Source organism: Paroedura picta, chromosome 13 (genome assembly GCF_049243985.1).
Source record: "Paroedura picta isolate Pp20150507F chromosome 13, Ppicta_v3.0, whole genome shotgun sequence".
Classification (NCBI taxonomy): domain Eukaryota; kingdom Metazoa; phylum Chordata; class Lepidosauria; order Squamata; family Gekkonidae; genus Paroedura; species Paroedura picta.
Genome location: NC_135381.1, coordinates 18,232,397 through 18,248,385, shown reverse-complemented (window position 1 = coordinate 18,248,385; position 15,989 = coordinate 18,232,397). Strand labels below are relative to the sequence as shown.

Here is a 15,989-nt window from a genome sequence, read left to right as displayed (position 1 = left end):
CCCCCCCATCGGCTATCAGAATGCTGGTGGAAAATTTATCCTTTGGAGCTGATGTCTGGAATCAGTATTGTGCTGGCTGAAGGTTCATGAAATAAACCTCAGCTCAGACCAACACCCCCCCCCCTGCCAGCCAACCAGAATTATAGTGGTCAATTTATTTTGGGTGTGGTTGCATTTCCCCCCATCCAAGGATCTGGGGGATGCTATTAGGTCAGGACCTTATATTCAATATGCAGAAGATACCTGGCATTGAGCACTTTCCAGGGGAGGCTGATATAACAGATGACACCCCCCCTCCCATAACAGACAGTTATCCATGGTCTAATAAAATCCAGGCTAGATTACTTCCGTGCAATCTATATGGATATGCTTTCGAAGACAAGAAAATTTCAGTTGTTTCAGAACACAGCCACTAGATTGGCAAATCTGGATTGATAATCTGATTCTATCTCCCTGGCGTTAAAATATCTTCAGTGGGTAGCATTTTAGACACAATTGAAAGCTCTGGTTTTGACTTTCTAGGCATTCAATGGTCTGGGAGACAAGGTACTAGAAAACAAAAATTGAGTCCAATAGCACCTTTAAGATAAACACATTTTTATTAAAGGTGTGAGCTTTCCTCAGGCAAAATGGAACAAGGATCATGAAAAGTACAGATATATAGAAAAGGTAAATCAGTGGCAAACTAGTAAACTGTGTCATAATATCCAAATTATGCCATATTAAGGCATATGATAATTTGTTGCTAAAACAGCTAATCAGTCCTTTTGAGTTCAATTGTAGTACACAAAAACATTGGAGAAATTAATAGCTGACACTTTCCCAGTTAGGAAAACTGAGAAACTACTTTAACTACTTTTAACTACTGGGAAACTACCTAAAGAAAGAAATTTCTTTTCACAACTGGAAAAGTGCCTGCTATTATTACTAATATATGGACAGTTTTATTTCCCCAATGTTTTTGTGAAATACAACTGACCTCAAGAGGACTGATTAGCTGTTTTAGCAAAGAATTATCCTGTGGCATAATCCGGCATAATTTGGATACTATGACACAGTTTACTAATTTGCCAAGGATTTACCTTTTCTATATATCTGTACTCTCATGATCCTTGTTCCATTTTGTCTGAGGAAGTGTGCCTGCGCACGAAAGCTCAGACCTCGAATAAATCTTTGTGGGTCTTAAAGGTGCCCCTGGACTCAATTTTTGTTGTGCTACTTCAGACCAACAGGACTACCCACTTGAAGGCACTGGAAAGACTTCCTTGTCCCTTATAATTGTGTTTAAGATTGCCCTGCCTTCAGTGGCCAAGTAAACAGCAATCATGGATTGGGCCCGTTTACAGAACAGCTTCCTTAGTGGCAGGTCTGGCACCAGTGCACGGCAGGGGGAAAACTGCAGGATGAATATCTGTCCAGATTCTCATTTTACTGCTACTGGTTTTTTTTTTTAACTGGTTTCTTTTGATATGCTATGATTTAATCTGTTGTATTTTATTTAATGATGGTCAGATGCCCTGGGGGTTACAATGGAAAGGCAGGATATAAATATTTAAATCAATTTAAATCAAGCCCTGGCAACATTGTGCTCGAAGAAGCTTTATCACTGGCTCCTGCTGGATTTCATTCAAAAAATGCACCACTCTGAATAGCCTGTCTTGACTTTCCCCCCACACCCCCCCACACACACACACATTATGCAGCCTTCTCACAACCCCAGAGTTGTCTACTCTACTTCAACTTCCCAAAGCACTGCCAATGAGGGCGCACAGGGCAGGAGCGAGGTGTTAAACGGCAGAACTTCCAATTACTGCCATGCTGTTGACCTCTGACTTTTTGAGCTCTTGAGGTCTTGACAAAGGAGGGCTCTGCCAAAGTCTTCCGGAGGGCTTGTAATGCTTTGCCACTCCAGAAGTGCACATGCCAAAGTGTGCTCAAAGGCAGGAAATGGCAGCCAGGAACCCCCTGATTGTCGGCGAGAAGGCGCCCTTCCAAAAGGTGGGGCATTGTGGGTATCACACAAAGCAAAAATCCAAAGAGGAAGCACAAGATACATGCAATACAAATTTATGAAAATACTAGTATCAAAGCCCATTTGAAAAATGGGCTCCCTCAGAGCAGGAGTGTACCTGCGGGCCGCAAAGCCCTGTCGCTGCCTCTCTCTTCATGGGCGACAATATAGGCCGCAGCCACAAGGCTTCTAGCAAGCAAGGAGGGAGGGAGGGAGCTGGAGGGGGAGGGCCAATCAGGGTGGACCTGGATGGACAGGGCCCCAGGCAGTCTCCTCCCAGGAGGCTGTTTCCCAAATATATAAGGGAGCGAAACAGTGTTAAGGATGATCACCATCAGAACGGGTGAGCCAAAGGGCAGCATTATCAAGCAGCAAAAAAAATCCCAGTTCTGCCATCAAAGTCCGAAACTGGCATTAACCAACATCCTATGGGGGGGGGGGATGTTTCCTGGTGTTCATGGGTTTCCCCGTTTTTGAGCTGAGCAGACTCCACCATCTCAGGCCAGCACTCAGCTACTCCTGAATGAATATTTCATCCTGTATTAGTAGCACCAGAGAGCAACAACGCAAGCAAGAGCTCCATGGATACTCGTTGCTCAGCCAGAGGAGACATGGATGGATGGATGGCCCAACACATTGCCAGGCAAGCTGGCATGCCAAACACCACAGGGGGGAGATGCTTGTGGGCCAGGACAGGTCCAGTGTTTTGCAAGGAGGACAGCAGAGCTCAGATGTATCTTCAAGGAACGAGGCCATTGCAGCAGCTGCAGAAATGCCAGCTACAGACAGACAATGGCTGCTCCCCCTCCCCAACATCTCAGCCCTTAGTAGACTAGCAAGGATGCTGAATTTGATCTGGCATCGTTCATCTGGCTGCTGGATTGCATGCCAGAGCCAAGCACAGAAAACAGGGAGTGTGGGGGGGGAGTATGGGGAAAGACAAGGCAAGGTTTACCAACCAGAAGGCGCAGCGAGGGAGAGAAAGAAGGACAAAAGAAAGGATGGAGCAAAGAAAACCAGGGAAGCAAATGGAGAGTTGCAAAAGATGTCTCACGAGCTTCTTTGAGGAATGACAAGCAAACAGTCCTCAGTGTTCCCCCTGCCACGTCCCCCAGCCCATGAGAAATAAGGAACAAGCCTACCTCCAAAGTCAGGCCGAAGGCGGACATCGTACCCCTTCAGCAGTTTGTCCACAATCCCTTTCACCACTGAAATGTTCCCAGTGGATGGGCTGAAAGACAAGAAGAGTCACAAGGTCTTGTTACCATTGCTGCCCCCATCAGAAGCAGCATGTGGCACAGTGCCCATCATCCCACTGCAGACACATTCCCTGCCTGGCATCTCAGAAAGGGTAGAATCTGGTGCAGAATAACAAGACAAAGTGCTTCACTCTCCATTGGATTTGGCCCAGCGGGTGGTGGCACCAGGGGCCCGACCTGCTGTGATAAATAGGGCACAGTGCATGTGGAGCCAGGGTGCTCTAGTGATCTGAGTTGGTCCAGGATCCAGGAGACACGGGTTCAGATCCCTACTCTGCCATGGAAGCTTGCTGGGTGATCTTGGGCCAATTGTGGCCTCTCAGCCTGACCTACCCCACAAGATTCTTGTCATGAGGATAACATGTTCTAAGGATAAAAATGATATTGTAAAGTGCCCTGGGTCCTTATCAGGATGCAAAGTAGGGATGCATCTATCCATGTAAGCCAGTAAGGAAGAATTTGGGGCTGTTGCAAGGAGGCCGGGAGCAACCTCAGATCCACACCCACTCCTGCCATCTCTCCTACATACACATGCCTTTCCTCCTACGGCGAGCTTGTTCATGCATACGTTATTTTGGCAATTCAGTGGTTCTCTCCTAATAGTCTTTCAACTCGGAGACATACATGAGCAGCACAGGAAGAGCTGGAACACAGCTGGAAGGAACGACTCCTGGAAGTCTTCCGTGGCCCATGGTTTTAATTATCTCCCGCACCCAGTTTCTCTAGCCCAGAGAGCTTCCGTAAACCTTATCCTGCTCCTGCATATTGTCAGTGGTCCCCAGTACGCCTTCCTACACACACTCCATGCCCAATGTTGTGTGTGTGCGCGCGCGCGTGTCTTCTAGCAATGCCAACCCTCATCACTATCCTTCCTCCTCCTGCACACACCCGCCACCCTGTTAACAGCCTCTGCCTGATCTATCACACACACAGCGTCTGCATTCGGTTCGCAAGTCTCCTTCCTCCGCCAGTCCACACCCCCTCCCTTTTACACCCAAAACATCCCCAGGTTGCTAGCACCTCGCTGCAAACAGACACGTTTTCCATCTCTCCCCCTCCCACTTCAAGGCAGGGCTCTTAAGCCCCTGAATGTTCTTGGCTCCCGAAAGCAAATTGCCCTTGCAGACTACTAGGAGAGGCAAGCCTCCATCTTTGTATCCATGTGGCAGTGGAGGATACCGTCTCTGCCTAAGCCTGTTCATTTCCACCTAGAAGAGGATGATTTCGCTTTCTACCCCAAGGTGTGTGTGCGTGTGTATGACTGTATACATCAGGGGTTGTCAAACAGTGGCCCTCCAGATGTCCATGGACTACAATTTCCAGCTGGTGGGCCGCTGTTTGACTACCCCTGGTATACATGCTCCAGGGTGGGGGAGGGAGGGAAGGCAGGCAAGCAAAACACTGTAGTGAATGAGGAGGAGGGAGCTCAGAAACCTGACTGGACTGTCCATAGCTTCTTGAGCCTTGCTCTGTGCAAGGTTGCCTAGGGATGCCGTGCCACTGAGCGAAGTGCTTTCTTAGCCAAAGGCGAAGACATCTTGGGCGGCCCACAGGTGTTTGCTTTTTGTCTGGGCATCTTCTGGCACTGCTTGATCTTTGTCCATCCAGGCAGCCTTGGGGCCTATGCTGATCTTTAGGTGGATCAAGAAAAGACTATTCAGTCCCCTCACCTAACTGTGTGTGACTCATACCAAGCCGGAGCTAATTCTGTGGGAATGGCACCCGGCGCCTCTGTGACTGGGGGCAAATAAGCTAGGTGTGATTCAGAGGAGGCCTGGCTTGGCATGCATAGTACTCAGCCTGAACTTTTGGGGGAGGCAGTAGGATTGGGGGCCAGCCGAGTGCCTGACCTCTCAGCCAACGGGCCCTGGAATTCTGTCTCCCCACCAGGACTAGCCAATCCTTGGCTTCAGAGGCCACAATACCCTGGCTAAGATCTGGTGACTGCAGAGCAGTCCCGCTTGTGGGAAGCTCAAACCAAGCATCCTGTGCAGCACCAGTGGGAGCTGGGGGTTGCTACTCTCTCAGCAGAGTCTCTGTGCTGCAGGTGTGCAAGGATGCAAACTGGGGAACAAGGATTAGGATCTCAGAGAAGATGCACCCAAATTGCTAATGCAGGCATTGGGGAGAGTTGTTGGTAGCTGTTCTAGGTACATATAAAAACATCTCAAAGTGTCCGCTGCTGCTGAGTCTCCATGGAGTAGGGCACCTTCCTTCCTTCCTTCCTTCCTTCCTTCCTTCCTTCCTTCCTTCCTTCCTTCCTTCCTTCCTTCCTTACTTCCTTCCACGTCCAATCCTTGCTTGTATAAGCACTCTGGTTAAAAAGAGCTTACAGATGTGCAGGTAGATGTATACCCTTCTTTATCCAATGCCAATACAACTAATTCTTGCATGAAGGCACAGATGGTTCTCCGAGAGACAGCTACCTGTATAGCAGGCTTCCATGTCGCAGAGATCTCTTTTTCATATAGGTAGGCATGTTGTTGTATCCTAAAACCACAGTAGGTAGATTTGGACGATTACCCTCCCCCTTCCCAAATCTTGCCTTCAGTTAATCTGGATGAGATTAATTTCCAGATATCAGCTGGATACGCAGAAAAGTAAGCCGGGTCGAGACCAGGCCCCAGGTCCAGCTACGAAATGAGGGCATTAGCACACACCTGATTCGTATTGGAGAGACAGACTGAGTGGTCTCAAGTCTGGCCTGAAGTGATCTAATGAATACTCCCCCCTCCAATGGCAAAATGCCTACATTTTGAAGAGTTCACCTGGGATCTTATATAGAGCAATAACTCTTTGCAATAACTCTGCTTTATGGGTTTCAGGATGGCCTGGAGGGAGGACTATCTTCACTTTGTAGGAGGGAGTCACATAACTGCTAAGCAAGAGGTCACAAATAGGATCTGTTTGTACAACAAAACTACCTTTGGCTCACCACACCCTGCCTGGAGCAGAAGAACGACCTCCCTCCTTGGCAAGACCAAGGTGCCTGAAGGCTTTAGGTCGCTTCAGGATACAGAAATGATCTGTGCCTGGAACCTGACTGTCTCCCTTGCCCCTGGATATCCTCCTGTCTATCGATCTCTGCCAAGCACCTCTGTGCATGTGACCAGGGGCACACAGGTAGGAATAACACGTCCTCAGCAAATGTCTGGATCACAGGAAGATGCAAACCTGCTCGGGCCATTGAGCTACAGGAGCTCAAGGGGGCTTGGGCCAAGGCCGCTCTGCACACTGTCCACAACAATGTGTGCCATCGATAGACGGATGCTGAGACAGAGGTGCTGCACCTCTTCCTTGGCATGCGCAGGTCAAACCGAGTACGGAGACACTATCCATGTCTGGCTATGCAAATGTCCCGGGTGCCACCATGATGCCATTTGCATGCACATATCAACTGCCCCAACCCCGAAACATGGATCGTGTGGCGTTTGCGATGTGGCCGCACACGCACCGCCTGGCTGGATGTGCAGTGATGTGTGGTGGGCTCCATGTGGCCGCTTGGGGAGGCAGACTCCTGTCCCCAGCACCAAACGGCACGAGCGGACCCCACCGGCGACTGAATCCACGGCAGAGGCACTGAGATGAGCCCTCCCCTCCCCGGCTACCTAGCCCCACTCCCCAGAGGACAACAGCAGGGAAGCCAAGCCTGGGCACCCGCCACCCCGAGAGCACCCGGGAAAGGAGCGGGCTTACCTTTGGGCACAGCAGGCGAGGCAAAGGGCTGCCCAAGCAGAGATGAATCCACTCAGCCTGTCTGCCTGAAATCTCCACATTTCCACCAACACCATGGAGGGGGAAAGGAAGGTCTGGTGGGGAGGGGAGGAGGGGAGGACGCCGCGGCTGCTGGGAATCACCCACAGGAGCAGCCAGCAATGTCCTTGGTTGGCTGGGTGGTTAAAAAAAAATAAAAATAAAAATCACATGAAAGGCTTTTAAAAAAATGGGGGGGGGGGCGTCCCGTCGCTGCTCAGTGCTCCTGGGAGGCTCGGCTTCTTCTGGCGCCCAGCATCTCCTCCTCCACCAGGCGCCCGCTGCCAGCGGAGAAAATCCCGACGGGGGGGGGGGGGGGGGAGGACCAAGCGCCCGCAAATGGACTCAGCAAAACGTGCGAGCCGCTCTTCTGGCGGGGGGAGAGGCGGGGGGAGGGCAGGAGAAAAGAAAGGGAAAGGAGGGCCCCCGATGTCCCCCCGGAGCCCCCGCGCGGCTCCTTGGCGCTGCCCCCGGCTAGTCTGCCATCCAGCCCTGCAGATGTTGCCTCGCTCCTGCGAGCCACCTTCAGAGAGGAGGCGGCGGCGGCGGAGGAGGAGGGAGAGGAGGAGGCGGGGGGACAGGCGAGGCGAGGCGAGGCGAGGCGGAGAGGCGCTGTGTGTGGCGGAGGAGGGGGCGAGGGCGAGGGCGAGGGGGGCCGGGCTTGGAGCGCTCCGGCGGAACGATTTGGACTCCCGGCGCCGAGCCGCCCGGCTCTGCCCGCTTGGCTCCCCCGGCCCTATTTTTAGCTCGGGGCTCGCTTGCCTTCGGAAGGGGACCGGGGCAGGGCCGCTGAGGGCGCTGGGGGCGCTGGGGGAACGAGCGCCCGAAAGCCAGCGGCGGAGAGCCTCCAGCCACGGAGGAGCGGCGAGGGCGCGAGGGCGCGAGGGAGAGCCAGCCCCCCCCCCCCCGGCCGCGCTTCTTCGGGCCAGGAAAGGAAACTCGGCGCAAGAGCGGGGGGGGGGAGGAGTTGGAGGGGAGGGGAGACAAACGGTCCCCCCCACTCCCCCCAAATCTATCCCCGGGCAAATCCCCGGCATTCTGACGTCACACCTGAGCACATTAACCCTTGCCGGGGTGCCCCGGGGTCTGACGTGGGAGTCGCGAAGGCGGTGCCAGGTTTGCAGGGTGCGGAAGCGGAGCCGCCTCGGTCAGCGTTTTGGACCACTGAGACACCCCCCCCCCCTCCCGCCAAGGGAGCGGGAAAGAGGCAGCACCTGGTGGGCGTGGGTGGGGGTCAGCTTGGGCCTCCCTGCCTGGGGAAGCAGAACCCCCAGAGGAGGGGCCATCCGGGAGCGCAGGGCTGGGCTGCTTGGGGGCTTGTCATGAGGTCCCAGGAATGGCGCTTTCTTGCCGGCGCTGAGCCATCAGCTGGCCCGAAGCCCTCAAACAGCCTATGGCTTCTTCTCAGCTGGCCTGGAGATGGAGACAGTCCCAAGCAGGGAAGACGGTTTGGGACTGGAGGACCTGGGTTCAAATCCTCAAGCTCACTTGGTGACTTTGGGCTAGTCACGCCTGACCTACCTTAGAGATCTGTCTGGAGGGGGTGGGGAAGGAAGGCTGTTTCCATTTTGGGAAATGGGTAGGCAAAAACCCAACAGAATCATCCCGTGGCTATCTTTACATTTGTCACAAAGCCCACAAAGCTGAAAGGACTGGAGGGGTGGGGAGTTTTTTGTGCATCCCTGGAGGTAGAATCCACCCTCACCCTTTCAGAAGAGCTCATCCTGAGGCCCATTTTTAAAAATGTAACACACACACACAGCTAAACCTGATTTCTAGGAAGCTTTGCTAGATGGATATCCTCTCCCATAGTGTTTCTCACCCCTCTTCGGTGGGCTTTCAGGGGCACCCCCCAGTTTGTCTTGTGCACTCATGTGGCCTGTGTCTTCTGCCAGGACCAAGGAAGACACTTAATGGTGTGTGTGACATTTGGAAAGGAGTCATTTTACATTTACGGTCAACTTCCTTTCAAATAAATATGGTAGCCACTGGGGCTCCTGTTGCCAAAACTGCCTGAAATCTCCTCCCCCCAGTATTTGGGCATGAGCAGATTCCATTAGCATGAATTCCAAACAATATTGGGGTGGGGAATAAGATGGGGTGGTTTGCATACCACTTTGAACTTTATAAAAATAAAAATGCAATGGGTAGCAATAGTAGCAGCATTAGTAGTAGTGGTAACATAAACAATGTCAATGCAAGATGGCAAGTAGCCATGCTAGTCCAGAAAAAACACCACTCTTCTTGAGACTAATTACAATGTCACAAAGTTGTAAGAAAATGTTTGAATTCCCCAGAATGTTTTTTTGGACCTTATGTTCTTTTCAAAAAAAGAGAGACTGAAGAAAACCGTTTCAGCCGTGATGGAGAAGTCCCACAGACTACAGTTCATACTAGTCTGAAGATGGTGCACTGGAGGTGTCATTCAGACTTACAGGGACATCCTAAGCAGGTCTACTCAAGTCAAAACCCTACTCAGGTCTGGTCAATGGTGCTTATTTCAAGGCAAGTGTTCTTAGGATTGTAATGTTAATTTGGTTGGGCCATTTGAGGTGCAAAAACAGATTTCAGGTTGCACTGAGGGTCACTGGAACAGACAAAGAGGTATTGACCCCTGCCCCAGAAATTGACACAGAGGAAGATCCTTTATATAGCACCCATGGTACACATAGAACAAATAAACAGAAACCACCCCCCCTCACCATTCTTTGCAAATGAACCTGATGAGTCCTAAGCCTTCTAAGGTCATTTCCATGTGCCTGGTCAGGAATCTCCCAGGAGACCTGGGGAAGATTATAGGAGAAGGTTCCCACAGTCATCTCAATACATTATTGTTGAAAAATGTCTCCCTTTTTAGGGACATTTCCTGAGCCTCCTGCCTGTCCCAACTGTGGATTATAGGCACTGTGACTATACCACAAATATAGCCCTACCCCTTTTCCCACTTGGAAGCAGACAGACCAGCAAATACAGACAATCCTGTGCACAACCTTGGCAAGGGCAGTAGCCATCTTGTGCTGCTAATAGCCCTGTAACCTCTGTTTGCCCATCCTATCAATTGCAGGTAGAATTAACAACCCCAAGGCGAGGCCTGGAGATCCCCAGAATTACAACTGACCTGAAGACTACATAGAACAGTTTCCTGGAAGACATGACAACTTGGGTGAGTGGGGGTGGTGTGCTATAACATAGAGTCTAGGAGACACTAGTTCTAGAGTGGTTGCAGAAGGTCATGCCCAAAGAGTTCTACATCTTCTAGAGGAAGAAAAACTAATTGATTGTTAGAGAGAGGGACAGGAATGCTGCTGGCTAGCCTCCTCTGATTCTACTCTGAATTACCCTGCCTGGAATGGTGCCTTTCTACCTGTTATAGCAACACAAGAAAATGTAGATTGGATCTCATCTACTCCAGGAACTGCGACTGATACAGGAAGCTGATCGCAGTAACTGTCAGCATGTCCGCAAGTTTTCCTGCCTGAAATTGAAGTTGGCAGCTGCATGCTGGTTCACAGAAAAGCAGAAAAGGAAAGATTGTGTGTTATAATGGCTAGAAGGTTGGGCAGAGAAGCCTTGGGTTCAAAGCCTCTCTCAGAGGATGATCCTCTGCTGGTCACACTCTTTCCCTCATACATCTTGCTAAGAGGATAACATCAATGGTGGTCTTAGCCAATGGGCAACAGCTGCCCTGTGCCCCATACTAGAGGGGCCATAACTGCCCATGAACCCTTCTTTCAAAGAAGGGGGGAAGAACTTGCCTCATCTGGGGCTTGGGCAGCTGATGCCCACTCACCTCACACTTACACTTCTGACACTATGTTTTAATGGATCGTGCAAATACAACCAAGGCTTAACTTCATTAACTCAGGATTTATTATAAGCAACTATGGAGGAAAAACTGGCAACAAGTATAACTCTGCCCTTAGTATGGACTCTGATTTTGTTGCTAACCTCCAGGTGGGGCCTGGAGACCTGTTATCACAACTGAATTCCAGACAATAGAGATCAGGTCCCCTGGAGAAAATAGCAGTGTTGGAAGGTGGCATTTATGGCATGGTATTCTGCTGAGGTCCCTCCATGGACCCCACCCTCAAAATCTCCAGGTATTTCTCCATGGAGTACTGGTAACCCTACTTCCAGTGACTAGATACTTTATTATGAACTAGATGCAGTCTTTGTTGAAACTCCCATATTGGTCAGGAGATAACTCTTCTAGCAGATTGCCTCTCCCCGTAGGAAGTCACAGGCCAACTGCGGTCCAGTCTCTGTCAGGTCACTGTGGGGAGAGGATCTCCATGGCCAGGGCACAGGCCTTCCTGGTGGCAAGCTGCCAAGCATTTTGGAGGGGGCGTTTCTATTGCTGGCTTTTTACCTGCAAAACTGCCCTTTCTCGGACAAATATATTTGGCTTGATTGTTATCTGTCTTTATTGAACATCTGGGTTTTAAAAAGCTTGTTATATGGGATAGTCAAACTGTGGCCCTCCAGATGTCCATGGACTACAATTCCCAGAAGCCCCTGCCAGCGAATGCTGGCAGGGGCTTCTGGGAATTGTAGTCCATGGACATCTGGAGGGCCGCAGTTTGACTACGTGGTTGTAAGCCATTTGGAACTTTGGGCAGAACAACATACACCCCCCCACACACACACACATATACATGTAAAAAATAAATGGATGAGGGGTGATACTCTTGTTGGGGCTGTGGGCCAAACGGTTGCTTTTTAAATTGGCCAGTGGCTGCCATGGGAGGACTGGTGGCCATGGAAACAGGCAAGTATGCAAACTGGCAGAAGAACAAGAATGATTCAGGCAGGGCTTGCAAGGATCCGTGAGCCATTCAGCTTGCAGCTGAGTGATGAAGGGTCAGAGTCAGGGCTTGCGTGAAGCTCAAGTGGATCTCGTGGGATCCTCCAGCAGCCTGATCCTTCTAGGCAGGAAGCTGAAGCTCCCTTTTTGGCTATCCTAATAGCGGCATGTCAGAGAAGCAGAGATGAAGCCAGCCAGTTCCTCTACTTGCAAGCTCAGTGTGTGTGTTAAAATTAAGCAACCCTCAAAGATGTCAAGTGGGACTCTGGGCTTTGGGGTTTTGTTGCCAAAATTCAAAACACTCCCTTGAGCATCACTGGGAGGGAACAGCCATTCTTGGTTTCCTGCAGGTCCTCTCCATCTCCTCAGAGGTTTGCTCACGTTTTGGGCTTCTTTACAAAGCTGCCCTGACGCGGAGGTCCAAAGCAGTTCCCGGCACACGGCTTGCCTACAACCTACCTCCTTGCTGAAGAGAGGCATTGCCCAAAACACTGCTCAGAATGTGGGAGTGTCCAACCTGAAAAAGAAACAAGGAGGTTTCCTCCGTATATTGGGATGAACTCCGTTTGATGCTGTGTTGCTTAGCAACAGACTGGGGCTACTGATGCAGGACACGCAGCTCCTTCCCTACTCAGTGAAGACAGAGAATCATCGGAAGATGTCATGTCCATGTGATGGGGTATGCGAGTGTGTGTCTAATGTGTGCGGAAAGGGAGAGTTTGGGGAAGGCACAGGGAGAGCAATGTGGCTGTTTTTAGGTATAGAAGAGGCAGGCCCCCCATGAGGGGGGCAGTATCTTCCCCATCAGAACACCCAGTTTATTTTGGAACTTCAAGTTGCAAGCCCCTGCCTGATACAATCATATGGGGACAGAGACTTTCCTGGGATTTTCACATGTGTCTGCCTCATCAGGCCCATACATTACCTTCCCATATTGTAAAGGGTAGATAGGAACTTTTCTATTGCCTCCAACTGTACGCTGCAAGAAATGGCCTCCAGATGAGAAATGGTTTCAAATCCAGGCAAAAAACTCATTTTAAAACATCAGTACGTCTCTTCTTACGTCAAAAGCTGCCCATTTCCCCATCAGCCTACCGCCAGCCTTAAAGTCCCACTGCAGACGTCAATGATGCAGTGAGAGCCAGCATGGTGTAATGCAGGGGTGGGCAAGCTGTGGCCCTCCAGATGTCCATGGACTACAATTCCCATGAGCCCCTGCAAGGGGCTCATGGGAATTGTAGTCCATGGACATCTGGAGGGCCACAGTTTGCCCACCCCTGGTGTAGTAGTTAAGAATGGCAGCTTCTAATCTGGCGAGCTGGGTTCGATTCCCTGCTCCTCCTCCACACGCAGGCAGCTGGGTGACCTTGGGCCAGCCACTGTCCTGTCAGTGTTCTCACAGAACAGTTCGTTCAGAGCTCTCTCAGCCCCACCTACCTCACAGGGTATCTCTTGTGGGGAGAGGAAAGGAAGGCATTTGTAAACAGCTTTGAGATTCCTTCGGGGAGTAAAAATCAGGGTATAAAAACCAAGTCAGCATTTCATTCTTCCTCTCCTTCATGCGGAAATACCGTGAGTAGATTGTCCTGCAGGGAGAGGAAGAATTGCTTCAAACATTCACTGGGAGGGGAGGGGGAATGAGGCTGTTGGCTGGCCTGTCTGGTGGCATCCTTCTCTCCCCTCTCTTTCACAAGCATACAATCGTCTTGAAAGAAGGACCACAAATCTCCATAGTGGCCAATTGGGAAGGCTGACCCTGCACGAGGGACCTGCAGGAAGGCATCACTATGACTTCCAATCTTCCCAGTTTCAGCGAGAGAATCCCAAGGTATGGCTTCATCTCCACTGGCAGGAAATGAAGAAGCAGATGCTGACAACTGCCAGCCAGCCAGCCAGGGTGGCTCTTGTTTAAAAGCTCTGCTGCCCGGACAGCACAGTTTGATGCAGAACTGCTCTTGTCTCAGCCAGTGATTCCAGTGGGCTTAGACTGGAGTAACTCTGCATAGAATTGCGCTGAGCATTTCATGAGGCAATGCACAAGCATCTTGAAAGTAGTGCAGTGGGATCTTCTGACCCACAGCAGGAAGGCAACTAATTTCTCTGCCTCCAGCTCCCCCGAGTGTGTTCCTCAATATTTCCCCTGCTGTGGTCTTGGCTCTGATCACCTTCAGATTGTACTGTTGCAGTGATGGCAAAGTCTAGCTTTTCTATAAGGAAGTAACAATGCATCCTTTGTTGCTGCAAAGTGTGAGGAGGGGAAGGAATTCTGATTATAGGATATTAATGTCAGCAAAGTGTTTTATCCTCAGCTGCATTTTCAGTCATTCACATTTTTTTTTTTAAGAATGGGAGCCCTCCCTGGAGATGGAGTGGGCCCAGGCAGAGCCAGCTCCACACCCCTGCTTGCCTGAAAAACTCAATGAGTGACTCTAGGCCAGTCAGACTCTTCCTCTAACCCTCCCTACAGGGTTGTTGCAATGGTAAAATGGAAGACAGGAAAAACAAAACAGGCATACCAACTTGAGCTCTGGGAGGAAAGGCAGGATTTTTATTTGTTTTACTTACATCATTTTGAGCCTGATTTTCTCACTGACACTCAGGGCAGATTACACAGCATAAACCAATGCAAGTAAAGAACGTGAGAGATCTGATAAGCAATGCAATATGACAGGGATTATAAATGAAAGTCTACGAAAAGTATCGGAGATGATATGTCAAGCAATGGCATAAATGGAACGACCAAGTAAATCGCGATGCAAATAAGAGCGGGACAAAAAGGTAAACAGAATAAAGACAGATGTGTCTTTCCAGAGCTTGTTTTATTCATGAGATCTTTTCCATTTCTGCTGTTTGTCTCGTTTTAATTAACTGTTGTTTCTTATTTTAATGTCTGTTTCATTTATCCGTCTGTTGTGTTCTTTAAGTCTCAAAAGGACAAACAGGTTTCTTTATTACATTAGGAAATCCACTGCTTGCACCTCCTGGCTGGCAGGCTGGCAGATTCAGACTGGAGGAGGGGACAGAGAGGAATGTCAGGCTCCTTCCCCCTGCAGCAGTGGGTGGCACGGCTAATTTGCGAAAAACAGCAAGAGCCTGAAGGCCCAGGACAGGAAGCAATCCATTTGGGGCAGGAGGCCAGCCATTAAGAATAAAAAATCCACAGCCCCTACACATTGTCCCACTGACAACTAACACAAACACTTAGGGGACTGGAACATTGTGAAGAGATGTCTCTGTATCTTTTATTTAAAACTGACTACAGCGTGACCTATTCAGGTGACCTAATATGGGTGAGCCTGCAGATGAGCTGAATTCCATTGTTGGAAGAAGCATGGTTTCTATTCTGGAGGGGTGCAGGGCAAAATATTGAAAAGAAAAGAGGCAGAGTAGTAAGTGGGGTGCAAGTGGGGTTCCGCGGGGCCTGTAAAACAGAGCTCTTCCACCAGGTCTATGGTTGAGGCTGGGGTCAGCGAACTAGAGTCATCATCCCCCCCCCCTCCCGGGGTTGGAAATGTACATAGCTCCTTGGCCATTCTCACCGTCGCTTCGGTAGTTGGGTGGGAATGGAACTCTTTCCTTCATGTTGGGATTTTTTAAAGTCTTTTAATGGGAATTTTTAGAGCCTCTTATGGCGCAGAGTGGTAAGGCAGCCGTCTGAAAGCTTTGCCCATGAGGCTGGGAGTTCAATCCCAGCAGCCGGCTCAAGGTTGACTCAGCCTTCCATCCTTCCGAGGTCGGTAAAATGAGTACCCAGCTTGCTGGGGGGTAAACGGTAATGACTGGGGAAGGCACTGGCAAACCACCCCGTATTGAGTCTGCCATGAAAACGCTAGAGGGTCAGACATGACTCAGTGCTTGCACAGGGGATACCTTTACCTTTATCTAATGGGAATTTTAATGGGGTTAAGACTATTGTTGAGGGAGTGGGGGGAAATAAATTGAATGATGATGATGATGATAGACCAGCACAATTCATTTTTGTTCAGAAGTAAACTATATACCCAGATTGAGGATCCTTCAAAAGGATCCAATTGTAAGATTATTTTATTCCATTGAGCAATGAGTGGCCCTCGCCATGCGTGTGGGATTTCTCCTGTTTTATTCTTAATATCTGGTTTCCTGCTGCAAGAGGATTGCTTCCTCCGCTGGGCCTCTAGGCATT

The 15,989-nt window shown here is 50.1% G+C and overlaps 1 protein-coding gene across 1 annotated transcript in view; it reads right to left on the bottom strand.

Moving 5' to 3' along the window:
• The window catches only part of LOC143822545 (gamma-aminobutyric acid receptor subunit beta-4), a 67,176-nt gene extending 59,322 nt beyond the window's left edge, over positions 1–7,854 (bottom strand). The window contains exons 1-2 of the mRNA XM_077307827.1: positions 6,967–7,854; positions 3,154–3,242 (exon numbers count right to left, since the gene is read on the bottom strand). Of these exons, the coding sequence (XP_077163942.1) occupies positions 3,154–3,242; positions 6,967–7,061 (184 nt within the window). The 5' untranslated portion in view covers positions 7,062–7,854. The remainder of the gene's footprint in view (positions 1–3,153; positions 3,243–6,966) is intronic.
• Between the last annotated feature and the right edge of the window lie 8,135 nt (positions 7,855–15,989).